Source organism: Primulina eburnea, chromosome 11 (assembly GCF_022965805.1).
Source record: "Primulina eburnea isolate SZY01 chromosome 11, ASM2296580v1, whole genome shotgun sequence".
NCBI classification, from domain to species: domain Eukaryota; kingdom Viridiplantae; phylum Streptophyta; class Magnoliopsida; order Lamiales; family Gesneriaceae; genus Primulina; species Primulina eburnea.
Genome location: NC_133111.1, coordinates 23,970,203 through 23,997,194, shown reverse-complemented (window position 1 = coordinate 23,997,194; position 26,992 = coordinate 23,970,203). Strand labels below are relative to the sequence as shown.

Below are 26,992 nucleotides of genomic sequence, written 5' to 3'. Positions count from 1 at the left end.
TTTGTAAAGAAATTCTATAAATAGATCTCTCATTTGTGAAGAAAATCACAATTGAGTTGAGAGAAAAATATTATAAAGTGTATAGTTTGATAATTTTGAAAGTTTGATATTTTTATTTCTTTATCATAATTTTTTATTTTTCATAACAGAAATGTATATATTAATTTTTTATTATTTAACTTAATAGTTTAATGATTAAGAGGTATAATTTAAATGAAAATTATGTGGTCTCTGACCCAAATCTTTCGCAAAGTTAACCCTACTTCTATTTGATTGGATCTCTTAGCGTGGCTAAAACAAGTTCTCCATTCTCCCTCTTAAAAACAAGTTCTCCATTCTCCCTCTTATTCTTCTTCCTCTTCTTCGTGGGCAGCAGTTTCCCTCTCGCCACGCCTCCGTTTCCCTCGAAATCTTCACCCCCATTGCTTTCGTCGCCCCTTCCCCCGCTTCAATTGAAATAATTTTGGCGGAAGATTCCGTCTCGAAGGAGAAAATGGACGAAATTGAAGGAGAAATCATTCGCAGAGACTTCGTATTCAATGGCCTTGGAATCGTAGAGGTAATTTTTCGCTTTTTCTTTGTTTCTTCCCGAGTTTTGATTTCAACGAACATTGTGATATTAATTTCCTACTTTTACTAGCGCAGGTCTTTGGTTTGATGGGGTGAATTATTTTGATTCAATGATGTTTAATTTAGTTTCTGGGTTTTGCAGTGGATATTTAATTTGCTATCTCAATGATAAATTTTGTGTTTTAACCCGTCTTCGTAACATACCTCTTGCCCTGCCCATCCTCTTTTTCAATGATTTTAGTTTATTTTGGGATGTCAGAGATGGAAAAGTAAAAGGGATCACTGTTGAAGTAGTTTGAGAATCTCATTAATTAAGTAGTTGCAGTGCCGATGCATACCGTCCATTTGCATATTTTCTTCACAATAAGGCATGATACTCACGGGAAATCTAGAGTCCGATCCCAACGAGCGTCACTAGTTCAGACGTGGGCTTTAAGATGACCCTGAGCCTGAAATCAAGAAAAAGACCGTTAAGAGGGGGCCAGGAGGGTGTCCTGGCGTAGCCCCTCCGACGCTCAAGTCAGTGACTGAGGATATATGGGGGGAGCAGCTAAGGGTGCTGCTGAAAACAATATTGAATTCATTATCATACGCTCAAACCTGGTATTTATAGGAGAATACCTGGGCTTGTCATGGGCCAGTCACCTGTGGGCCTCAGAGATGGGCCGGGAGTTTGGGCCGGATCTTGATGGGTTCATCCCTGGGGTATCACCCCCTGGGGTATCACCAGTCTCCCCCTCCCGAGTCGAACTGAATCGTAGGTTCAAAGTTCGATTAATTGTGTTGTTCTTGGTTTCTTGACGATGAGGACGGACCGTGTCAGAAAAATTAATTTTGTTTGCCGTTGACGAATGATGTTCACCGCGATTACGGGGATCGACCTGCCCGGTCAGGTCGCGGGGATCGACTCTTCTGCAATTCATTCACCAGCTCTCCATCACCTGGTAACCGCACGCTCCCACATACACTCGCATCACCTAGCCCTCACGCCCTCGCCCAACCACCCAGCCCTCTCGCACCCGCGCCACACCTTCATCTCGCCCTTGCCCAACGTCCGCGCGCCTCCGCCACGCTCGCCCAACGCCCGAGCAACGCTCGCCTAGCGCCCCCCTGCCATAAGCTCGTTCGAGCGCTCGCACAGCCGCTCGCCCGACCCCTGCCGACACGCTCGCCCATCGACACAAGCTCGCCAACCGACATAAGCTCGCCTCGCCCTTCGCCAGCTCGCCCCTCACCCAGCTCGCCTCGCCCTTCGCCCGCTCGCCTCTCGCCCAGCTCGCCCCTCGCCCCAGCCGACACGCTCGCCCATCGACACAAGCTCGCCAACAGACACAAGCTCGCCTCGCCCTTCGCCAGCTCGCCCCTCGCTCGCCCCTCGCCCCAGCTCGCCGAGCGCGCCTCGCCACACGCTCGCCCGGCAGCAGCTCGCCCTAGCCCTCAGCTCGCCGAGAGTGCCTCGCCGCACGCTCGCCCGGCCCGCCAGCAGCTCGCCCACGGTAGCTCGCCCTCGTCCTCGCCCCCCAGCTCGCCCACTGCGCGTACAGCAGCTCGCCCGGTGCGCCAGTAGCAGCTCGCCCACGGAAGCTCGCCCTCGCCCCCAGCTCGTCCACTGCGCGCATAGCAGCTCGCCCGGTGCGTCCCTCGCCCCGCACGAGCGCGCCATCCTTGCGATTTTATTGCTTTGAGTATTCTGCATTCACATTTATGGTTTCTTCCGAGTTTATATCTGATATTATCAACCCGCTAGGGCAAATAAAATCTCCACCCTCTAACTCCTCTGCTAGGTGATATTTTAGCAGGAAAATAAAAATCAACATACTCACTCTCTAACTCCTCTGCTAGGTGACACCTTAGCAGGAAAATAAAATTTCAACCCCACCACACTCTAACTCTTCTGGTAGGAAACACCTTAGCAGGAAAATAAAAATTCAACCACACCACATTCTAACTCCTCTGCCAGGTAGTACCTTAGGAGGAAAATAAAATTTAACACGTTCACCCTCTAACTCCTCTGCTAGGTGATACCTTAGCAGGCAAATAAAAATTCAGCACTTCCACCCTCTAACTCCTCTGCTAGGTCACACCTTAGCAGGAAAATAAAATTTCAACCCCACCATACTCTAACTCCTCTGCTAGGTAACACCTTAGCAGGAAAATAAAAATTCAACCCACCACATTCTAACTCCTCTGCTAGGTAGCACCTTAGCAGGAAAATAAAAATCAACACATTCACCCTCTAACTCCTCTGCTAGGTAACACCTTAGCAGGAAAATAAAATTTCAACCCCACCACACTCTAACTCCTCTGCTAGGTAACACCTTAGCAGGAAAATAAAAATTCAACCCACCACATTCTAACTCCTCTGCCAGGTAGCACCTTAGCAGGAAAATAAAAATCAACACATTCACCCTCTAACTCCTCTGCTAGGTAACACCTTAGCAGGAAAATAAAATTTCAACCCCACCACACTCTAACTCCTCTGCTAGGTAACACCTTAGCAGGAAAATAAAAATTCAACCCACCACATTCTAACTCCTCTGCCAGGTAGCACCTTAGCAGGAAAATAAAAATCAACACATTCACCCTCTAACTCCTCTGCTAGGTAACACCTTAGCAGGAAAATAAAATTTCAACCCCACCACACTCTAACTCCTCTGCTAGGTAACACCTTAGCAGGAAAATAAAAATTCAACCCACCACATTCTAACTCCTCTGCCAGGTAGCACCTTAGCAGGAAAATAAAAATCAACACATTCACCCTCTAACTCCTCTGCTAGGCGATGCCTCAGCAGGAAAATAAAATTCTTCTCCTCCACTCTGCTCCTCTGCTAGGCGATGCCTTAGCAGGAAAAATAAAATTTCAACACCTCCACCCTCTAACTCCTCTGCTAGGTGATACCTTAGCAGGAAAATAAAATTTTTCTCATCGCCGACTCTGCTTCTCTGCTAGACGATGTCTTAGCAGGAAAAATAAAATTTAATTCTCCCCCTACACTCTGCTCCTCTGCTAGGCAATGCCTTAGCAGGAAAAATATAATTTCATTCTTCTCCTCCACTCTGCTCCTCTGCTAGGCGATGCCTTAGCAGGAAAATAAAATTCTTCTCCTCCACTCTGCTCCTGTGCTAGGCGATGCCTTAGCAGGAAAAATAAAATTTCAACACCTCCACCCTCTAACTCCTCTGCTAGGTGATACCTTAGCAGGAAAATAAATTTTTCTCATCGCCGACTCTGCTCCTCTGCTAGACGATGTCTTAGCAGGAAAAATAAAATTTAACTCTCCCCCTACATTCTGCTCCTCTGCTAGGCAATGCCTTAGCAGGAAAAATATAATTTCATTCTTCTCCTCCACTGTGCTCCTCTGCTAGGCGATGCCTTAGCAGGAAAATAAAATTCTTCTCCTCCACTCTGCTCCTCTGCTAGGCGATGCATTAGTAGGAAAAATAAAATTTCAACACCTCCACCCTCTAACTCCTCTGCTAGGTGATATCTTAGCAGGAAAAATAAAATTTCAACACCTCCACCCTCTAACTCCTCTGCTAGGTGATACCTTAGCAGGAAAATAAATTTTTCTCATCGCCGACTCTGCTCCTCTGCTAGACGATGTCTTAGCAGGAAAAATAAAATTTAACTCTCCCCCTACATTCTGCTCCTCTGCTAGGCAATGCCTTAGCAGGAAAAATATAATTTCATTCTTCTCCTCCACTCTGCTCCTCTGCTAGGCGATGCCTTAGCAGGAAAATAAAATTCTTCTCCTCCACTCTGCTCCTCTGCTAGGCGATGCATTAGCAGGAAAAATAAAATTTCAACACCTCCACCCTCTAACTCCTCTGCTAGGTGATATCTTAGCAGGAAAAATAAAATTTCAACACCTCCACCCTCTAACTCCTCTGCTAGGTGATACCTTAGCAGGAAAATAAATTTTTCTCATCGCCGACTCTGCTCCTCTGCTAGACGATGTCTTAGCAGGAAAAATAAAATTTAACTCTCCCCCTACATTCTGCTCCTCTGCTAGGCAATGCCTTAGCAGGAAAAATATAATTTCATTCTTCTCCTCCACTCTGCTCCTCTGCTAGGCGATGCCTTAGCAGGAAAATAAAATTCTTCTCCTCCACTCTGCTCCTCTGCTAGGCGATGCCTTAGCAGGAAAAATAAAATTTCAACACCTCCACCCTCTAACTCCTCTGCTAGGTGATACCTTAGCAGGAAAATAAATTTTTCTCATCGCCGACTCTGCTCCTCTGCTAGACGATGTCTTAGCAGGAAAAATAAAATTTAACTCTCCCCCTACATTCTGCTCCTCTGCTAGGCAATGCCTTAGCAGGAAAAATATAATTTCATTCTTCTCCTCCACTCTGCTCCTCTGCTAGGCGATGCCTTAGCAGGAAAATTTAATTCATTTCATCATCACCATACAACAACATCCACGAACTTAATATAAGAACTTGGCTTTATTAAATTTCAACTGATAACGTAAGACAAATTCAGGAACGAAATACATCAAAAATGAAGTAAAGATATTCTCTAAGGTGGTAAGCGTTCTCAGGCCTCTTTTAGAGCTTTACCCAGAGTTTCCATCAGTAGCACCCCCCGAGATCATATGAATCATTCCTCTCGTAGGGTGGTTATCCTCATTCATTCCCCCCCTCGGTTCGACGGGTCCCTGAGGAACATCTTGACCTCGACCTTCCCCTCTCTGCTCCCCGACCCTCTGATTTATCCATGGAGGGCCTTGACCACGTCTAGGAGACGAGCGAGACCTCTGTCGACTCCTGGATGAGGATCCTTCTCGTCTATCCCGCGAAGGCAATCTAGCACTGCTCTTAGCCCTTCGCGACTTCTCCCAGCTCTCCTCGGGCTCCCTCACCTCCGTCACCTCGTCACGACTCCTATCCAGAGGAACATGTGATGAGAATTGTCTTCTGTCCCTAGCTTTAATCTCCTCTCTTTCCCCTGCGCCCCTCTTCCTTCCTCCTCTCTCCGCTCCCTCAACTCCACTCCTCCCAGGTCGCTGCTCCATTCTCTTATGCCGCTGGGCATCTTCAAGATTTATATATTTCTCAGCTCGAGCCAACAGATCATCATAGCTCGACGGAGGCTTCTTGACCAGCGACTTGAAAAACTCCCCTCCTCTAAGTCCCTGGGTAAAGGCACTTATCATGATGTCAGGAGTGACCGCTGGTATTTCCAACGCTACGCTGTTGAAGCGCTGGACAAACTCCCGTAAAGTTTCACCCTCTTGCTGTTTCATTACAAACAAACTCAAGTAGTTTCTTTGGTGCCTTTTGCTACTAGCGAATCGGTGCAAGAAAGCAGCTGAGAAATCCTCAAAATAGCGTATGGAGTTGGGCGGCAAGGAATTAAACCATTGCTGGGCTGACCTCACCAAAGTGCCCAGAAACACTCTGCACTTGACTCCATCTGAATACTGATGCAACAGAGCTGTGTTCTCAAACCTCCCCAAGTGTTCTTCGGGGTCCGTATGTCCATCATATTCTCCAACGTTTGACTGTCGGAAATTTGGAGGAAGCCCCTCTTCCAAAATGGCGAGGGAAAAAGGACTTCCTTTCTTGGGGGCTGCATCTCTGTTTCCCAATTGCTGCCTCAGCGTCCGTATTTCCCTCCACATCTCTTCCATCTCCGGATTCTCCTCACTTGGGCGGGGTCGCGTCTCCTCCACCCTACTCTGACTTCCCTCCACATTCTCCTCTCGCTCCTGGCGAGCGGTCTGATCTTCCGCAAACATAGACTCTTGATTCCTCTTCATGGCCTCATCCACTATTCGGGTGATAAATTGACCCAACTGTTCTAGGGTCAAGTTCCCCACAATCTCATTGGGACGGGGTTGCTCGACCCTTGTCTCGTGAAGGGGCTGCTCGGTTCTTGTCTCTTGACGAGGTTGTTCCTGTCTCGTATCAAGATGCGGCTGTTCCTGTATTGTCTCAGCACGAGATGGTTCAGGTCCTCTCCGAGGACGTGATGATGCTGAGGTAGCTCTTCCACTCCCTCTCTTACCTACCATATCTACGTCTTAACTCAAACTTCCCACAGACGGCGCCAAGTGATACTCACGGGAAATCTAGAGTCCGATCCCAACGAGCGTCACTAGTTCAGACGTGGGCTTTAAGATGACCCTGAGCCTGAAATCAAGAAAAAGACCGTTAAGAGGGGGCCAGGAGGGTGTCCTGGCGTAGCCCCTCCGACGCTCAAGTCAGTGACTGAGGATATATGGGGGGAGCAGCTAAGGGTGCTGCTGAAAACAATATTGAATTCATTATCATACGCTCAAACCTGGTATTTATAGGAGAATACCTGGGCTTGTCATGGGCCAGTCACCTGTGGGCCTCAGAGATGGGCCGGGAGTTTGGGCCGGATCTTGATGGGTTCATCCCTGGGGTATCACCCCCTGGGGTATCAAGGCATATGAACAAATTTTCAACCTTTAAATTTCTCTAAAACAAGTTGTGCTGAGTGATTATTTTTGGGGGGAGACGAGGTAATTGGGAGTCAATAAAGTTCTCATCGAAAAAAGACAGTGATCCTAATTTTACTATTTTGTTCATAAAAATAAAAACTTACATTAATAAAAGTAAAAACTCCACCTCAAACTCAAATCACAAACTCAACTCAGACGTAAAACTCCAATCCAAACTTCACCTTAAATGTGTAAAACTCGACCGAAATGTGAAAATGTTGACCAAAATGTGAAAAAGTCGACCCAAATATGAAAAAATCAACCCAGAAATGAAAAACTCGACCCACTCAACCTAAACATGAAAAAACTCGACCCAGATAAAAAATAAAAACTCCACCTCAAACTCAACTCAGACATAAAACTCCACCCCAAACTTCACCTTAAATGTGTAAAACTCGATCCAAATATGAAAACATTGACTCATATGTGAAAAGCTGGACCCAAATAAGAACAACTCGATCCAAATGAGAAAATGTTGACCAAAATGTGAAAAGGTCAAAACAAATATGAAAAAATCATCCAAAATATGAAAAACTCAACCTACTCGACCCAAATGTGAAAAAGCTCGACCCAGATATAATATGTATTTAATTATTTACGCAAATATTCAATCAAACATGATATAGTGTAGTGGTAAAATGTTGTGTTAGGGACAAACACATGGTTTGAATTTGGATTGGGTGAACATGTGATGTTATTTTTTTATTTTATTTTAACAAACATATGTAAAGACCATTTTGCCCTTTAAGTCAACTCACTTTGACCAAATTTAAAGAGTCAAACTCCTTCCAATTAAAATAAATTGGTGCGGAGACATGTATATTTTAATGACCCATTATTTTTGCATATTTATCGTACCAGGAATTTTTTTTATTTTTCAGTTTGCATTTAGATTGTGGTTAAAGCATGGAAAAATATTATAAAGAACAATGGAGATTGTGAGAAAGTCATGGGGTGACATCTTGATTTCTTTATACGTTATGCCGTAGTTTTTCTTAAGTAAATTCTTTTGCACTTTTTTCAGAATTAGCTTATTTTCTCATATTATTTGGAAATTTTTGCCTCTATGATAGTGAAGAGGAGAAGACATAAAGGTAAGAACTACCGGTCTTTTGTGATTTTAAGTGGTTTTCACCTTTTTAGGGTTCTGGAAGTCTTGTATGTAATTTGGGCAGATTAACTTCTTTTCATTCTGTTGTGCCACTTTATATATTTCATTGCCTTTATTCAATGCTTTGTTGTCTGATCTGCTAATTACACGGTGGAAACAAATTTATTCTTCTTTCATACTTTTGACAATTTTGGTTCCTTTGTTGTCAATTATCATTGAGGTTGCAAAGGCAAAATTTGGTGGAATTGATATAGTTTTGTTGTAAGTTTTTGTCCTATGATGTGCATTTGTTTTCCTTACCACCACTAATCGGTTTATTGTCTCTGTTTTGTAGTTACTTTTCATTATTCATTATTAGTTTACCATCCTTTTTTGTTGATCTTACCACTAAATTCATGCTTTGATCTGGTCCAGTTTCCTTTTAACAAATACTGTTAGTAATGCTGCTTCGTTTCTATGTTCACTCCTAATTATTTTAAATCAATTCCTTTATGTAGATAGACTTCTTTGCATTGCAGTACGGTGAACTTATTCATTCCCATTATGTTATTCTTCTTTTTTTTTGGGTGTACACTGGTGAAAGGTTTTAACGCATCTTAACTATTTTAATCGATCTTAATATATAATTACACTTCTGTCAAAACTATATTTTCTTCCCTCATTGTCGAAGTTTTATTTTATAAAAAATCGTCTACTTCATCCAATTAATTATACACAAAATATTTATAGCTTGAACCTAAGCTTCTCATATATAAATTAATCAATATGCTCTGATGTGGTTTGATGCATACAAGGACAATGAGAAATTTTAAGGTGATACCAAAAGATTGTGAATTATGCACATGTTTTCCGTTACACTTTGGTTGATTATTTACTCTGTTAATTTGTGGCCAAATTTGTGTCTCTTCATTATTGGCATGTATTTTGTTTGTTTTAGATTTATTTTGTATTTATAGGGAGTACTTTACCATTTTGTTTTTTTTTCAGCCACATTAATGTCCAATATCAACTAATTATAAATTCATATTGATAGAGAATGATGTGCTGATATACAAATTGTACTAAATAAAATATGCAGTCTGGGGTTTCTGTTTCAATAGCTTGGAGTGATATGATATTGTTTTTTAACCCTGAAACCATATGCCAATTTCAGTTTTTCGACTATTATTGGAAATCATCATAATATAAAAATGTGTTTTACACACCCATGCATGTGACCAAGCAACAAGTAGTTATTAATTCATCTTTTTTGTTTCTTGAAAATTTCTGAATCGGTTCGTAAGTTCTTCATTATTTATATATTGAAATCATTTGGTTAAAGTATTTTTTTCAACAATCATTTGTTCGTATAATTGTTTAAAATTATTTATGCTGTCAATCTATGGTAAAGAGTCTGTAACGAAATGCACATCAAGGTTTCTTGTCGTATGTAAATATTGTTGTACAGGGTAATATGTTTAACGAGACATTGTCTGGTAAAAGCATTGGTGACATCAAGGAGAAGTCATCTGTGATCGAACTTGATATAGTTGTTGCAAAATTATCCGTTTCTACGGTACATAATGAATCCTCCTACGTGAGAACTGATGAATCATCCGTGAGCATGGTTAAACCAGATGCTTCAGGTGCCGATCTTCTTCTTCCGGCTTTCGATGCCATCAGTTTTTCTGATAGTCCTGAGAAAATGGCTGATGCAGCGAAATATACCATTGAAACTGAAGCTTTTGATTCCATTGGAAATGCTGACCAGCTTGGGCAGAGACTTGACAATGGGAAATGTGATAGTAATTTATATCCTTCTGATTCCGCAAATATCGCTGAACCATCTACAGAAAGGGATGGTGAAACTGAGGCTGTGGTCCAAAGTGACGAGACCTGCAAACAAGACCATCCTCTAATTGTATACACATCTTCTCGGAGGAGCGCACACAACGCTAAATCAGATATGAACAATGATACTCTTAAACCACCTAGAAATTACAAGAGGAAATCGAACAAAAGAAGAGTATTGAATTTTACCTCATTGCAAATTTCAAGAAGAAAAAGAAGTTTGTTGGCCACGCGATCTAGATCTTCCGGTTGGGGATTTACGGGGAATATCTTACCAGATTTTAACGAAAACAGTGGTCTTGAGCTAAATATTAATAAAGAAAGAAAACCGAGAAGAGTAACAGGTGGCCAAGGGATTAGGAAATCTATGAGCAACCAGAAAGGTAAAAAATCAATAGGAAAGCCTGGCACTCCTCCACCTGGTCCTTTCTCTTTGAAAATTAAATTTGGCAATCAAATCTGCAGCTTGGTGAATGTTACTAAAAAATTTAATGCTCCGGAAATCAGGTTGGAGAAAGAAGTGCCTCGAGATATGGTATCGCCAACAAGAAAGTTAGAGGACATGATGTCATCTGATGGTTCTGTTTCGAGAACGAAATTTGATGTCCGGGACACTGTTGAAAAGTCAAGCTTAAGTACTTCAAAGGATCAACAACTAATTGTTAACCAATTGGAGGTTCATCGGTTGGAAGCTTCTATTGAGAACAGGAGTTTGGATCCTGGAACCTCGCCTGATTCAGAAGTCATAAACTCGGAACCTGATTGTCTACTCTCTCGAAAGGTTATATCGAATATGGAAGGTAGTTCAGTTGTGTCAAATGATTGTGTTTCTGTTGAAGATTTTTCACGTTTAAAAGTATGGCAAAGCAAATCTAAGAAAGGAAAAAAGAACGATAAGTTCCCTAAGGATGAAAAATTAAATGCTGACATGCCTGCAGCAGCTGTACTAGAACATGAAGTGAGTTATGCCACTTCATGTAACGAGGCGTCTGTTGTTTCATTTTCAAAACCTTGCTTGACCGAAAAGAATCCTTCATCTAGAATTGAGCCATCTAATTTACATGTCTGCGACACATTGCTTCCATCTGCTGATGGGCAAAGTTTGCACAAGTTTTCTAGCGCAAATGGAAGGAGCAAGAGCACATTCAGAATTTTGGATTTACTTGGCCAAAAAGATAAAGTCTCGAAAAAAAAAGGAATTCAAAACAAGACCGGTCATAAGCCTAAACCTGGTGAGAAAAGTGATCGTAGCTGAATTCTTATTCTGGTGAAAAGTCATCTGAATGCATGCAGTTGTTTAAGTTCGCTTATTTTGATGTATATTTAAGAAAATCTCCTCTCTCCATAATAATCTCTGAAAAAGAATATCCCCTTATATATGTGTGTGTATATAAACACACGTAGTCGGTAGTACATATTAGGACATTTAGCATTGCCTTCAGTCCTCCTGTCTCATTTATATTTGATGCAATCTTTAACTTGTAGGAAATCGAGTATCAGCTGATTTTGGAGAAACTGGATCCATAAACAAAGGTTCATGTGGGCCAATAGACAGCTTGCCTTTTTCAGTGGGTGAGGTAAGGGAACAATATGTTCCAATGAAGAATGCTTGGGTGCTTTGTGATGATTGCGAAAAGTGGCGTCGAATTCCGGCTACACTTGCAGATCAAATTGAAGAAACTAACTGTGAATGGTAAGTCATAATGAACGCTACTGTTGGTTTTCAAAGAGTGATTTCAACAATTTATTTTCTATTGTCCATTCACACGCAGGAACATTTATATTATGCATTGATTGAATTTGATTTTTTTCTCTACCTAACAATTTTCAGATATTTATTTAGCTAACTCACCAGTCGTTTAAGCTGATACCAATTGAAATGGTGTTTGGTTCTTTTTTGATACTTCCCAATCTGATGCTCCAAGAGTTGTTTTTGACCAATTTTTTTCTTGAAAATGTGTTTTGCTAAACTGCATATTCTTAATGTTTCTGAGACATTTAATTTGTTTCATAATTTTTACCAAATTAAAAATATCTTTGTACACGTTTGTAATAAACATTTTCTCAATTTTTCTAACATCACATAAGAAAAATATCACCTCACAAAAGAAACTATTAATTTTAAAAATAAAGTTTCCAAGCTGGAAGTGGTTGAAAACCGAGCCAATTGCCTTAAAAAGTGGCTCTAATACTAAAGCTCAAATATTATAGGATTTTGAAATATAGTTCTTTTATTCTATTGTTGAGTAGGATTGATGTTAAAAAGATGATGGATGCTAGATGCTAGCATAATGTTGGTCGATAGAAGGTTGATCTCATTGAATAAATTGGTCTGCTTCCATACTTGCCAGAAGCTAAAAATAAAATTCACATGCTTAGAAGTAACTCAAGGTACTGAATACAGTTAGTTTTAAAACATCGAGGACCACCACACTTGAGCGTTAATCATCATGAAATAAAGCATTGTGCAACATGACTTGCTGTGATGCACTAGTATATGCCTTTTGATGATTGAATTTGGTGGTAACTAATACATTGTCATTTTTTCCTGCTAAAGGACCTGCAAAGACAACACAGATAAAGATTTTGCTGATTGCTTAGTTCCTCAAGAGAAATCAAATGCAGAAATCAATGTTGAGCTGGAAATATCCGATGCTTCTTGTGAGGAAGATGGTTGTGATACTTCCCTTAACTCTAATCAAAACCAATCAAATGGTATTCTTTCACCTGATGATATGGCAACATTTATATACTGGCTTACTTGAATTTCACAAGTATTTCTTGATTGACATGCTTTGCTTGGGACATGAATGTTGTTTTATATGTTTTTCAGTTTCTCAACAGTCATCTTGGTCACTTGTTAAGTCAAACTTGTTTCTACACCGAAGCCGCAAAACTCAATCTGTGGACGAGGTGAATACTTAGCTTAGTTCAATTTCACTATTTGCTTAAAATTTGAATTAATATGACTTCTATTCTATGATTTTCTTTTATAATTGAATTTATTGTCTTCATTAATATGAATTTTGTGTTTATCTTAATCGAATTCATTTGATGTACGTAATTAACTACAATTTCAGTTTCCTCATGGCTGACAAGACCAAGATGGTAACTCTATACAAAAAAAGCTTAATGCTAACACTTCTCACTCATACAACTGTTTTTTTTATACGAAGCTAAATTATATTAAAATAAGAAGATGGATTACAAAGGATAATAATCCTAAGAAGAAGATTACATAATGAAAATATAGACTCTAAAGTAAAATCAGCAGAAAACAAACTTCCAACCCTTAAATAAATCTGCAACAAGTAAATGATTAAACTCCGGCAACACTGTTGTCCAAGTCGCGACACGGAATTTTATCTTTTGCCCATACTTCATCCAAAGACTCTGCCGAATCCAAAAATACTCTACTGTTCCTCTCCAACCAAAGCGACCAAAAGAGGGCGTGGACAACCATAAACCAAAAGCTTTTATTCCTTCCGCCGTTGGTGAAAACCGTCTCCATGATAAATAAGTTCCAGGTCTTTCTTGGAAAGGTCCATTCGAAACACATCTCTTGCAATACTCTTGTCCTAGATTTCACGCGAGAACTAACAGTGCAACAGAAGATGGTCCTGGTTCTCTTCATGTTTCCGGCATAAACTACACCATTGTGTACATAATGCGCAGCTTGACCACCTTTTTTGCAATGAGTCGCAAGTTGGGAGTTTCCTCAACGCCACTATCCAGGAGAAGACTTGAACCTTGTACGGGACCGGTATCTTCCAAATATTCTTATCATACGGAAACAAAGGAAAAACTGAAACCGGGAAAAAAGAAGTGTAGAATGACCGAAAAGAAAACAACCCCGACGAGTCCCCAGCCATACCCTAACATCATCAGTACCCCTCTGCAACTAACCGTGTCCAAGACCCCTAAAAGATCAATGAATTCTGCTAATTCTACCTCATTTAAAGCTCTCCTGAAATACCCCTCCCCCCACCCCCCAAAAAAAAAATGTGTTCTCAAAACCGAATTATATTCCCCCTTTTTAAAACCGCCTTAATCAATAGAAGAACAGTCGAGTATGACCGAGAGATAAATTTCTAAGGGCTTTTAAAAGTTGTGTTCCTTGCCAACCTCACATCCCAACCGTTATCATGTAGACCATAAGTACTCTTGACAACTTTTTTCCAGAATGAATCATTTTCCAACGAGCATCTCCGCCACCATTTCCCAAGAAGTGCTTTGTTCGTCAAGCAAATATTTCCCAACCCCAATCCTCCCCTATCCTTTGGCTTACAAACTTGTTTCCACCCAACTAAATGGCAATGTGTCTCCCCATCTTTTCTGTCCCACAAGAAATCCCTCATCGATTTTTCCATTTTTTTCGCCACCCTAATTGGCACTCTGAAAAGAGACATGTAGTAGGACGGCATCGCACTTAAGACAATCTTAATCAACATAAGCCGACCTCCCCTTGAAAGATACGATTTCTTCCAGCTCGCAAGTTTCCTCGACATTTTCGATAACACGGGTTCCCAAAATTCAGCAGCTTTAGGATCACCTCCCAACGGAGCTCCAAGGTACTTGATTGGCCAATTCTCTCTTTTGCACCCAGTCGCTAGTGCCATACCCTCAACTTCATCTTCTAAAACATTTAATCCCAAGACCACACTTTTTTCCAAATCGATTTTCAATCCCGATTTTAGACTAAAGATATTGAGAATTTCCAATAGTGTCATTAGATGTCTTTCGGTCTGTACGAAAAACAGTGTGTCATCTGCGAATTGGATATGTGAAATTTCGATTTTTTCTCTCCCTACTACCAATCGTCTTATCTCATTCACCGTCTTGGCCCTATCGACCAACCTCCCCAGACCATCAATTACAAGGTTAAAGAGGAAAGTGGATAGTGGATCCCCTTGTCAAATGCCTCTTTCCCCCTGGATTTTTCCCCGAGGTCTATCGTTGATGAATATGGAGAAAGAAACATTCGAGACACAACCATTAATCCACGACCTCCATCTTGTCCCAAACCTTTTTTTTTGCATCACGAAATCCAAAAATCTCCAATCAACATTGTCGTAAGTCAACCTTAAACACCTATCCCTTTTTTTTTTCCGACGATATTCCTCTACTATCTCATTCTCTATCAGGCAGCAATCCAAAATTTTTCTTCCCTTAATAAAAGCACACTGACTCTCTGCAATCGTATGGGCAAACCTTTTTCAATCTGTTCGCCAGGACCTTAGCCAAAATCTTATACAAACTCGTTGTCAAGCTGATTGTTCGAAAATCTTTAACCCTGGTTGCATCTTTTTTCTTTGGGATACGGCAGATATAGGTTTCATTAGTAATGGCATTAACAATGCCACCATCAAAAAATTCAGCAAGCACCTTAAATAAATCGGCTTTGACCGTATCCCAGTTATTTTGAAAGAATGCCATTGTAAACCTATCTGGCCCTGGCGCTTTGTTCCCATCGCATTCAAACACAGCCTTTTTAATCTCATCCTCACAAAACGGAATCTCCAACTCCTCTGCTTCAGTCGTAGCTGAGGGACTCCATTCCAATCCGTCGAAACCACCACCCTCCCTGTCAGATTTCCTGTAGAGGTGCTTGTAAAAACGGACAATGTTTTCCTCGATCTGTTTCTCTTTCGTCACCACAGACCCGTCATCCAACTCCACTTTTTCTATAATTGATATGTTCCTACGATTATTGAGTAATGCATGGAAAATTTTGAGTTCTGATCACCTTCTCGCAGCCATTTCACTTTCGCTTTTTGACCGTCCATTTGCAATTTTGTAAACGCCAACACTTCTAGTTCCGACCTCAATTTCTTTCTGTCCTCTAGTAGATTTTCAGACCAAGATCCCCCAGCCTCCAACTCATCCAACCAATTAATCCTATTAATCACCTACGTGTATATCTAACGCCCACATATCCAAAAACCTCCTTGTTCCATTTAGAAACTTTTTTCCAGAATGAATCATTTTCCAACGAGCATCTCCGCCACCATTTCCCAAGAAGTGCTTTGTTCGTCAAGCAAATATTCCCCAACCCCAATCCTCCCCTATCCTTTGGCTTACAAACTTGTTTCCACCCAACTAAATGGCAATGTGTCTCCCCATCTTTTCTGTCCCACAAGAAATCCCTCATCAATTTTTCCATTTTTTTCGCCACCCTAATTGGCACTCTGAAAAGAGACATGTAGTAGGTCGGCATCGCACTTAAGACAATCTTAATCAACATAAGCCGACCTCCCCTTGAAAGAAACGATTTCATCTAGCTCGCAAGTTTCCTCGACATTTTCGATAACAAGGGTTCCCAAAATTCAGCAGCTTTAGGATCACCTCCCAACGGAGCTCCAAGGTACTTGATTGGCCAATTCTCTCTTTTGCACCTAGTCGCTAGTGCCATACCCTCAACTTCATCTTCTAATATATTTAATCCCAAGACCACACTTTTTTCAAAATCAATTTTCAATCCCGATTTTAGACTAAAGATATTGAGAATTTCCAATAGTGTCATTAGATGTCTTTCGGTCTGTACGAAAAACAGTGTGTCATCTGCGAATTGGATATGTGAAATTTAGAACTTTTCTCTCCCTACTACCAAACCTCTTATCTCATTCACCGTCTTGGCCCTATCGACCAACCTCCCCAGACCATCAATTACAAGGTTAAAGAGGAAAGTGGATAGTGGATCCCCTTGTCGAATGCCTCTTTCCCCCTGGATTTTTCCCCGAGGTCTATCGTTGATGAATATGGAGAAAGAAACATTCGAGACACAACCATTAATCCACGACCTCCATCTTGTCCCAAACCTTTTTTTTTTGCATCACGAAATCCAAAAATCTCCAATTAACATTGTCGTAAGTCAACCTTAAACACCTATCCCTTTTTTTTTTCCTACGATATTCCTCTACTATCTCATTCTCTATCAAGCAGCAATCCAAAATTTTTCTTCCTTTAATAAAAGCACACTGACTCTCTGCAATCATATGGGCAAACATTTTTCAATCCGTTCGCCAGGACCTTAGCCAAAATCTTATACAAACTCGTTTTCAAGCTGATTGGTCGAAAATCTTTAACCCTGGTTGCATCTTTTTTCTTTGGGATGAGGCAAATATAGGTTTCATTAGTAATGGCATTAACAATGCCACCATCAAAAAATTCAGCAAGCACCTTAAATAAATCGGCTTTGACCGTATCCCAGTTATTTTGAAAGAATGCCATTGTAAACCTATCTGGCCCTGGCGCTTTGTTCCCATCGCATTCAAACACAGCCTTTTTAATCTCATCCTCACAAAATGGAATCTCCAACTCCTCTGCTTCAGTCGTAGCTGAGGGACTCCATTCCAATCCGTCGAAACCACCACCCTCCCTGTCAGATTTCCTGTAGAGGTGCTTATAAAAACGGACAATGTTTTCCTCGATCTGTTTCTCTTTCGTCACCACAGACCCGTCATCCAACTCCACTTTTTCTATAATTGATATGTTCCTACGATTATTGAGTAATGCATGGAAAATTTTGAGTTCTGATCACCTTCTCGCAGCCATTTCACTTTCGCTTTTTGACCGTCCATTTGCAATTTTGTAAACGCCAACCCTTCTAGTTCCGACCTCAATTTCTTTCTGTCCTCTAGTAGATTTTCAGACCAAGATCCCCCAGCCTCCAACTCATCCAACCAATTAATCCTATTAATCACCTCCGTGTATCTAACGCCCACATATCCAAAAACCTCCTCGTTCCATTTAGAAACTCCGACTTTCATTGCTTTGAGTTTCGTCATGAACTTATATCCTTCCCACCCCCGTTTTACCCCATGATTCCACCACAACATAACCAAATCCCTGAAATTACGATGTGCTAGCCAAGTATTCTCAAATTGAACGGAGCCGGACCCCACCTCAACTTAACGGTATCAAGCAAGACTGGGCAACGATCCGATGTGATTCTGGGTAGTACCGTTTGTCTGTAGTTTGGAAAAATGTCCATCCAACCCTTTGAAATGAAATATCTATCAAGTCGGCAACATGTCGGTTTAGCCCTGAAATTCGACCACGTGTACTTTGCATTCAACAATGGCGGCTTATGTAATCTCAACTCCCCTATCAACATATCAAAATGAAATACTCATGGTATTAGAAAGGTTGTTCAACTTTTCTCCCAGATTTCTGACCACATTAAAGTCACCTCCCAAGCACCAATTGTCTCCACAGATAGAATGCAATCATGCTATTTTATCCCAAAATAATTCTCTCTGTCTTGATCGAACCTGTCCATATATGGCTGAGAACCACCACTTGATCTGATCACTTCCTTCTATCTCAGTTGACACCCAAAAATCCCTGATCAAATTGTCACTCACCCCCACGACTCTAGGGTCCCACATCACTAAAATACCTCCAGATCTCCCAATTGATGGTAGACAGACCCAATCCACGAATCTAGATTTCCACAAGCTTGCAACGAATCTTCTGTCTACCATTTGTTGCGTGGTTTCTAGGATTACAACGATATCCGGTTTCTCATTTCGAATGACAGTTCGTACTAGTTCTCGCTTTCTTGCTGCACCCCTTTTCCTAATATTCCAAGAGCAAATTTTCATAATAACTTTTTAGGACCCTTCGATGTCGAACCTCTTTCGTAATTAACCCCAAAACTCAATTTTTGTAATTCTCTATTCAACAGACCAGAAGATTTCTCAACACCTCCCCAACAATTCACTTCCGAAATCCTTCCCTGAACCTCACTGTCGGTGACCAAACTGTCTGCCCTCGAAGTCCCTTTAAAAATCTCTCCCTCGATACTCGACTTCTATTCTACCCTCAAAAACCCTCCACCTAAAAGACCACTAGACAGCCCGAGGACAGAAAAAGAAGCTTGAAAAATGGAATGAAGTTTCAAGGAATGATTAAGAATTGATGATTGGAATCCAGAAAATACCCGTCCCGCTGAAATTTTCGCATCTTCATGTGGAAGAAGTGGCTCGGTTTTAGCTGGCGGATCATAAGCTGATGAAAACAGCCCCTCAATATCGCCTAGCACTCCTTCTGTGTGACCCGAGTCATGAATTTTCAGAAACAAAGCTGGCTGTGTCGGATGATTCGGATTCTACCTCCAGAAAGTCATCTTGTGATTCATTGAGGAAACAATCTTCTTTGTCATCCAATTCTATTTCTCCCATCTTGCTAGCTTCCTCAATATTCAAGAAATCTGCACTTGGCAATCCGCCTTTGTCAATTGCATCTTTAAATTCTGGATTGTCTTTGTTCCGTCTTCGAGTGTACATTTTCCCATATGAAGGCATTTGTGACTTGTCACTCTCTTTATCAACCCTCGTATCTTGCTCCTCGGCTCGTATATTATTCAATGATTTAACATGTGAGCTGCTAAAATTTGTTACTTCCTTTGGTCTGATCTTCCTCAGAATTTTGATTGCCTTTCCCCCCGAAGTAGGTGTTGACGACACACTCTTTTCTGCTGAGCCTGTAATCGTTTTTTCAAGTACTTATTCCCCCGCCCTTCGTCCATCCTCACCCTTCTATTTCCAGACCCACCTCCCAGCCTCCCTTCTTCCGTTGTTGCAACTGGATGCTCATTAACCAATGGATCAATCTTCCCTTCATTAAGGTCGCTGCTGAGTTCTTTAATTTCGAGTTGTTTCCGTAGCAAATTTGAGTTACCCCACCCCGCCATGGTCTTTGTTCCATTAATCACCACTTGTGCGTATGATTGTCTTCCGTACTTCTCGTAAGCTGTTAGATCAAAGGAATCTACCCGAATACGAATCTCTAAAGTCTCCCCCTTCAACTGAATTTTCATCCTTGTGCAAACAAACCCTCCTTCCGTGCCTTTCACCTTGATCTTTGCGGCCCCTAAATCTGTACGTTGTAATATTTCCGCGCTGGTGTCGATCAAACCCCCGCACTGATCCCCAAGACATATGAAGTTTTCTTTCGACCATAGATTCCATGGTAATCCGGAGATCCGAATCCAGCTGTTGCAACATTTGTCCACCGTGTCCGCTGAATAAGAATTGATATCCGGATTCCATGCCTCGAAATTCAAAGTCACCCCATTGTCAAAGAAGCCTTTCTTCAATTTTAGGTAGTATGCATACTCGGAAGAGTCGGAGGGCCACCATACTGCTTTGTTAGCTTGGAATGGAAATAATTCTTTTTTTTTGATCAGAAACTATTTATTATTTTATTAATAATAAAGATTGATACAATTACAGTGGGTGAGAAACCCACAAACATCAGATCATAGTAATTAATCAGTGACTACAAAAATCCTATTATCTCGTCTTGTCTTAAATGCTAACTAGACACGAAATTCCAGTCCCGGACTAAATCTGATAATGAAAGATGTTGAAACTGAGGTAAGATTACTGTCCAAGTAGCCACTCTGAATCTGATAGTTTCCCATAGCTCTTCCCAAGTAGTTCCCTGAAAATTCTGCTATTACGCTCCATCCAAATAGACCAGAAAATACAATGCACGAGTAGGTACCAGAAATTGGACAAATTCTTTCCTTTTAAAAATCCCGGCTCGATGATAAACATGTCTTGCGGACGCTGAGGAAAAACCCACTCGAACCCCAAATGTTGCATAACTTGAAACCAGATTTTACTCGTGAATGAGCAATGCATCAGAATATGTTCTTGAGTTTCCTCGCTTTTCTTGCATAAGGTGCACCAATTGGGGGACACAACGAAACCCGGCATCCGCTTCTGCATGACGTCACATGTCTGCAATTTCCCCAAAGCCACAATCCAAGAGAACACCTTAACCTTTAGTGGTATCGGTACTTTTCAAATATTAGAATGAAAGGGGAAGACACCAGAAGAGTTGCCCTGAGTGAGTGAATCATAAAGAAAAGAGACGGAGAAGACTCCAGAAGGATCACCTAACCAAACCCTGACATCTGCGGAACCCACACACAATCTAACAGAGTCTAAGACACCTAAGAGAGTACTGAATTCCTCCAACTCGGAATTGTTTAAATCCCTTCTAAACCTAAGATCCCACTGAAAATTAGGATCACCCTGAGACTCGAGAGTTGTGAAAAAATGGTTGATAGGTTTGTTAACTAAAGATTAAAGACGGAACAGACGGGGAAAACACTCTCGAAACGATACCAAACCCACCCACCTATCCTCCCAGAAACGCAGTAAATTCCCCCCCTTAAGCACCGACCCTATTAACTGGTGACAAGTCGAGTGAGCACGGGAGATGAACTTCCAAGGGCTTTTGTAGGTAGAGTTCTTAGCAATGTTCAAATCAAACCCATTGAGCTGGAAACCATATATGCTGCCCACAACTGTTTTCCACAAAGGCTTATCTTCGACGGCCCCACGCCACCACCATTTTCCTAATAAAGCCAAGTTCCTGAACCTTATATTTGCCAAACCAAGTCCGCCTCTCTGCAGAGGCTTGCACACTTGTTTCCAACCAACCACATGACAATGCTTCTCCCCATCCGCTCCATCCCACAAGAAGTTTCTCATTATTTTTTCCATATTGTTTGCGACTCGAGAGGGTATCATAAAAAGAGACATGAAATAAGTCGGCATTGCGCTAAGCACAGATTTAATCAATGTCAAACGCCCTCCTCTTGAAAGGAAAGACTTCTTCCAGTTTGCAAGTTTTTTGACCATTTTTGAGACAACGGGTTCCCAAAATTCAGATTTCGAAGGGTTCCCTCCCAAAGGTGCCCCCAAGTACCTTATCGGCCATTGTTCTTGCTTGCATCCAAGTTCACTCGCCATATCGTCAACCTCATTTTCTGATATATTAATTCCTAGCACCGATGATTTTTCAAGATTGATTTTCAGTCCCGATTGCTGACAAAACAAATTCAGCAGACCAACTGCTTCCCTTAAATGTGAAGCTGATTGTACCAGAAAGAGTGTGTCGTCCGCGAATTGGATATGAGAAATTTCGATTTTGTCTCTTCCAACTACAAGACCTCTCAAGCTGTTGTCTATCTTGGCCCTATCTATCATTCTGCCTAAACCATCGATCACGAGATTGAAAAGAAAAGGAGACAATGGGTCTCCTTGTCTAAGTCCTCTTTCCCCTCTAAACTTCCCCCTAGGTCTTCCATTAATGAAGACCGAGAAGGAGACATTTGAAATGCATCCTTTAATCCACTTCCTCCACCTTTGCCCGAAACCTTTTTTAAGAAGCACGAAATCTAGATATCTCCAATCGACATTGTCATAGGCCTTTTCCAAATCCACTTTCAAAACCCATCCTTCTTTCTTTTTCCTTCGATGCTCCTCCACAACTTCGTTTGCAATTAGACAACAGTCCGTTATCTGTCTTCCTTTGACGAAAGCGCATTGGTTTTGCGCAATTGTGGTGCTCATCACCGTCTTCAATCTATTTGCCAATACTTTTGCCAAAATTTTGTACAAGCTCGTGATTAAGCTAATGGGTCTGAAATCTTTAATCCTCATAGCTTCTCTTTTCTTTGGTATTAGGCAAATATATGTTTCATTCGTGATTCCGTTGATAATTCCATCCTCGTAAAACTCAGCGAAAACTTTCATGAGATCCGACTTCAAAGTATCCCAGTTTTTTTGGTAGAATGCCATTGTATAACCATCCGGCCCCGGAGCTTTATTTCCATCACAATCGAAAACTGCATTCCTTATTTCTGACTCGGAGAAAATCTCCTCCAATCGTGATGCCTCTGACGGAACTAAGGGTGTCCACTCCAAATCATCGATGCCCTTTCCTTCCCCATCTGAAGACCTGTAAAGATTTTTGTAGAAACCCAAAATTTTATCTTCGATCTCTAATTCCTCCGTTATAACCGATCCGTCTTCCAACTCTATCTTTTCAATCGTTGCTCTGTTTCTTCGTCCAGTCAATAAGGAGTGGAAAAAATTAGAATTTTGATCTCCCTCCTTTAGCCATTTCAATTTGGCCTTCTGACTTTGAATTTGGAGTCTGCGTATGTTTAAGGTTTCCAGCTCGCATCTTGCCTCTCTTCTATCATTTTTTAAAACTGCTGACCATTGTCCCTGTTCCTCTTTCGTGTACAATACTGAAATTATATTTTGCAACTCAGTGATTCTGTTATTGGCAATGCCGAATACCTCAAAATTCCATCTCTTGATCTCTTTTTTGATATCTCTGAGCTTCTTCATAAAATTATCTCTGAGCTTGGAATGGAAATAATTCAACTCTCTTGTTTGTGTATTTGGCTAGGCCGGTCTTAATCTGATCCCACAAACTGTTCACTCTTCCCCTAGTAACAATGAGTGCTTCATTCCACTTCCTTCCCATCATTGGCCTATCACTATCCTCCTTTTCTTTCATCGATCCTCGGCTACCATCCTCCATGCTTTTGCTGTTATTTCGGATTGTTGTATTATCTCTTGTCTTTGCTGACCCGTATCCGAAGGTTGGTTGATGCACGATCCTCTGAGAATTCCCTGATTGTAGACGTACCAAAGTACTCGAGATTTTTTTCCAGCCACCTGGATTATATCCGCTAAGAACAATTGTGATCTGCTTTCTACCTCTCAAACTGAACTTAGTAATTTCTAAGAATCTTCCAGGTTTGTTTGAAAATTGTTGTATAGTGAAGACCGCATTCCTGCCCCTAAACCGAAAGAAGTCCGAGCCCGATACTGGATTGTTGATGAATTCCTTAATCTTAGACTGAGCCAGTTAGCCTCTTCTCGGTCTAAATCCAACAGATAAGTAGCGTTCCTAGTTTTTTCAGAACACCAAATAGAGGATCCTCCATTACCCAATCGCAGATTGAAACCTTATGTTCAATAATAACTTCATCCCTAGTAGCGTTCCTAAGGACAAGATGCGCTTTTGAAAAATTTCTGTTGTACATATTGTTGCCGGCGAGAAGGCCACTGGTGCCTACTGGATTGCTGACAAAAAACGCCAAAATCGACCCTTGGACTGGACAACAGAGCAGAAAGGGAAATGATTATAAGAAAAGTAGAACTCTCGTGCAAGTTGGGATTGACATGCACGAAGAAAAGAAGCGGAGCGTTTTTAAGAAGAAAGGGAACAAACAAAGAAAGGTAGGTGAAGACCCGCCGGCATTCAAAACTCCGGCGCTGGTGATAGAGGGTGTAGCTGCGCCGCCATTCCTCAGCGACAGAGTTTCAAAGAAGGAAACGGGAAAGGAACGATGGAGCGCAAAAGAGGAGAGATCATTTTTTAAAAAATTCTCTCTCTAGGGCTTACAACATTTTAGCTCATGATCATAATTCACTCATACAACTGTATCTCAACTTAGTTATGATCCCTTTTCCCAAGAACCAGTGTATATTTGTTGGTGTTTTGTGGTTGCTGTTTCTGAACTTTAGTAGATTGAAAGTTTAAATTTCTGATTGCCTGGATTTATGTTGAATTATTGACCCTTATGTGGAAACTGGTTTATATAAGCATCTGTTAACAATGTTGAAGCCTGTTTTAATTGCTATTATGCATTGAAAATATCTCCATTTACACTTATGATCATCAGGGGTGTACATGTTTAATATGTGAGCATTTTTGGAATGGAAAAATTGAAAACATCAATTTCGGTTTTGGTTTATTTACAAATATAAATCAAACAGAGAATATAGTAAGTTGAAACTTAGCCAAACTGAAATTGAGGATATGTTTTCTTGAAAAGAGGGTCACCAGGAAATTAATAGAATGGAGTTGGTGTATGAATGGTGTAATAGTTGGGTCAGGATTTTTGGACTCCCTTGGAACGTGGTCAAAAGGTATTTTGAAGAATATTGGGGATGTAACTTATACACATGTACTTATTTTTTCAAGAATATCGGGGACGAATGTGGTGGCTTGTTGGAAATAAGCAATAACACTACATGGCTTAAGGATTTGTCGGCAGCTAAGATTAAAGTGAAAGGACCTTAAGGGGGCTTAATTATCAGTGTGATGCAAGTTTCATCCCAAGTTGGCATAATAGATATCCAATTAGTGGTTGATTCTTTTGACATTGCAACTTATGAGACTCATGAACGTCGGTCGTATGCCCAGGTGGTGGTCAGTTGTGTGAGGATAATGGGTCGGGGGGGCGGGGGGAACTCGAATGGTTGTAAAAAAGTAAATGGTGGAGTGGGTTCTAGCATTTGTACAGACAAAACAGATATGGACTCAGAAGGAGATTGTTTTGACGAAGGGTCTAAGTCTTATGTGTCAGTAATATATCCTTTAAATTAGACATTTCAACACCGGATGAAGAGGTCTTGGAGAATATAAAGGGGCTATACACATCAATAAAGGGTCTTTCGAAAATATGTCGGCTACGTCAACAAGAATTTACCACACACCTAAATTGGGAGGGGTACTTTCTTGCGTTCAGTCCTCAACTCTAAAACACTCATTCCGCCTTAATTCTATCTTGCCTTCTTCTTTTTCTGTTCTGGGCTTGTAAAGGTATAGTAGGTGAGGGAGGGCGGTCGTTGTTGGGTGTTAAGCCGAGTAAGGAGGATAATTTCAGAAGGGTTGTGCAGGGGAAAATGTCTCAAGTTGAGGAGGTTCAGGCTTGGTTAAGAAGCAGTCTATTGGTGCAGCAAGAGACAACCGACGGTGTCACTATCAACCACAGAAGCGGAGTATAGAACAACATCGAAGTTCCAGTTTGAGAAAGTGAATCTAGTGAACAAAGGGGGGAGTGCATCAAGAAATAATTAATATAGAGAATTCAAAATTTTGATTTTCGGGATAAATTATGAGAAAATATCATCTCATAGGGGCTATGTAGTGATTCAATAAAGATTTGCTCGCGGAACATTAAGGGAGGCGTAATGCGTACAGTTTTGCAGAAGGGGCGACCGGGCATTGTAGGTGTTAGTTGAAGTCAAAAGAGACTAGGTGGGCAGTAGATTTGTTGCATATTTGTGGAAAAGAAGATTTCTTGAATAGGTTTTTACCGACTATTGGAAGGGCAGGAAGAATATTGGTGTTGTGGGATCGAGAGTGGTTTCAGTCAAGGATAATTTGATTGGGAGGTAACTGGACAGATGAATTAACAAAAGAAAAAAGAGAAGCGAAGTGTGAATTGAAAGAGTGTTTGTTTCGAATAAATCAGATCAATACCCAAAAGCAAAATTGTGGTGGTTGAGAGGGGGGAACCAAAACACAATTTTTTGATTCATTACTAAATCAGAGTAGGAGCAGATCCTTGATAAATAGGTTGGAATTAGAGGATGTGTGGATGGTTTCAGATGATGTGCAGATCTAATATTCAATAATAAGGTTTTTCAGTAATTATACATGTATTTGAGGTTGGGAGGGTGGGGTATCGAAGGATGGGGGCTGGGGTATCGAAGGAGTGGATTGGAGTCCTATTGATGGTGAGGCTGGAGATGAATTGGAGAGATCTTTTTCAGAGGAGGAGATAAAAAAACGGTGTTCGAGAGTGATGGATCGAACACTCCAGATCCACATGGTTTTGCAATGACATTTTACCAAGAGTGTTGAGATACTGTCAAAGGAGATTTGTTGAAAGTTTTCGATGAATTTTTTGAGAGGGATCTTCTAAATGGTATCACCAATGAGACTTACATTTGCCTAATCCCGAAGAAATAAGACGCGGTTAAGGTTAAGGATTTTTGGCCTATTAGTTTGATAACTAGTTTGTATAAGATTATTTTTTAAGTCATATCGACAAGATTGAAGAAAGTTTTAAGTACCACCATAGCAGAAAATCAATGTGCTTTCATCGAAGGGAGACAAATTCTTGATTGTTGTCTTATAGCCAATGAAGTGGTGGAGGATATGAGATGCAAAAAGAAGAAAATATGGTTGTTTAATGTAGATTAGATAAGATTTATGATCACTTGGACTAGACTTTTTTGGAGTTTGTTTTACAAAAGAAAGGGTTTGGAGAGAAATGGAGAAAGTGGATAAAAGGATGCATCTCGATTGTTTCTTTTTCAGTCCTTATAATTGGTAATCCAAGGGGCAAATGTAAGGGGTCGAGAGGTCTAAGGCAAGGGGATCCAATTTCTCC

General features: G+C 41.0%; 1 protein-coding gene across 1 annotated transcript in view; it reads left to right on the top strand.

Annotated features, from left to right (window-relative positions):
* The first annotated feature begins 313 nt into the window (after nucleotides 1–313).
* The window catches only part of LOC140804649 (histone-lysine N-methyltransferase ASHH2-like), a 42,022-nt gene continuing 15,343 nt past the window's right edge, over nucleotides 314–26,992 (top strand). Inside the window, exons 1-5 of the mRNA XM_073160729.1 lie at nucleotides 314–559; nucleotides 9,602–11,216; nucleotides 11,470–11,677; nucleotides 12,542–12,699; nucleotides 12,818–12,897. Of these exons, the coding sequence (XP_073016830.1) occupies nucleotides 494–559; nucleotides 9,602–11,216; nucleotides 11,470–11,677; nucleotides 12,542–12,699; nucleotides 12,818–12,897 (2,127 nt within the window). The 5' untranslated portion in view covers nucleotides 314–493. The remainder of the gene's footprint in view (nucleotides 560–9,601; nucleotides 11,217–11,469; nucleotides 11,678–12,541; nucleotides 12,700–12,817; nucleotides 12,898–26,992) is intronic.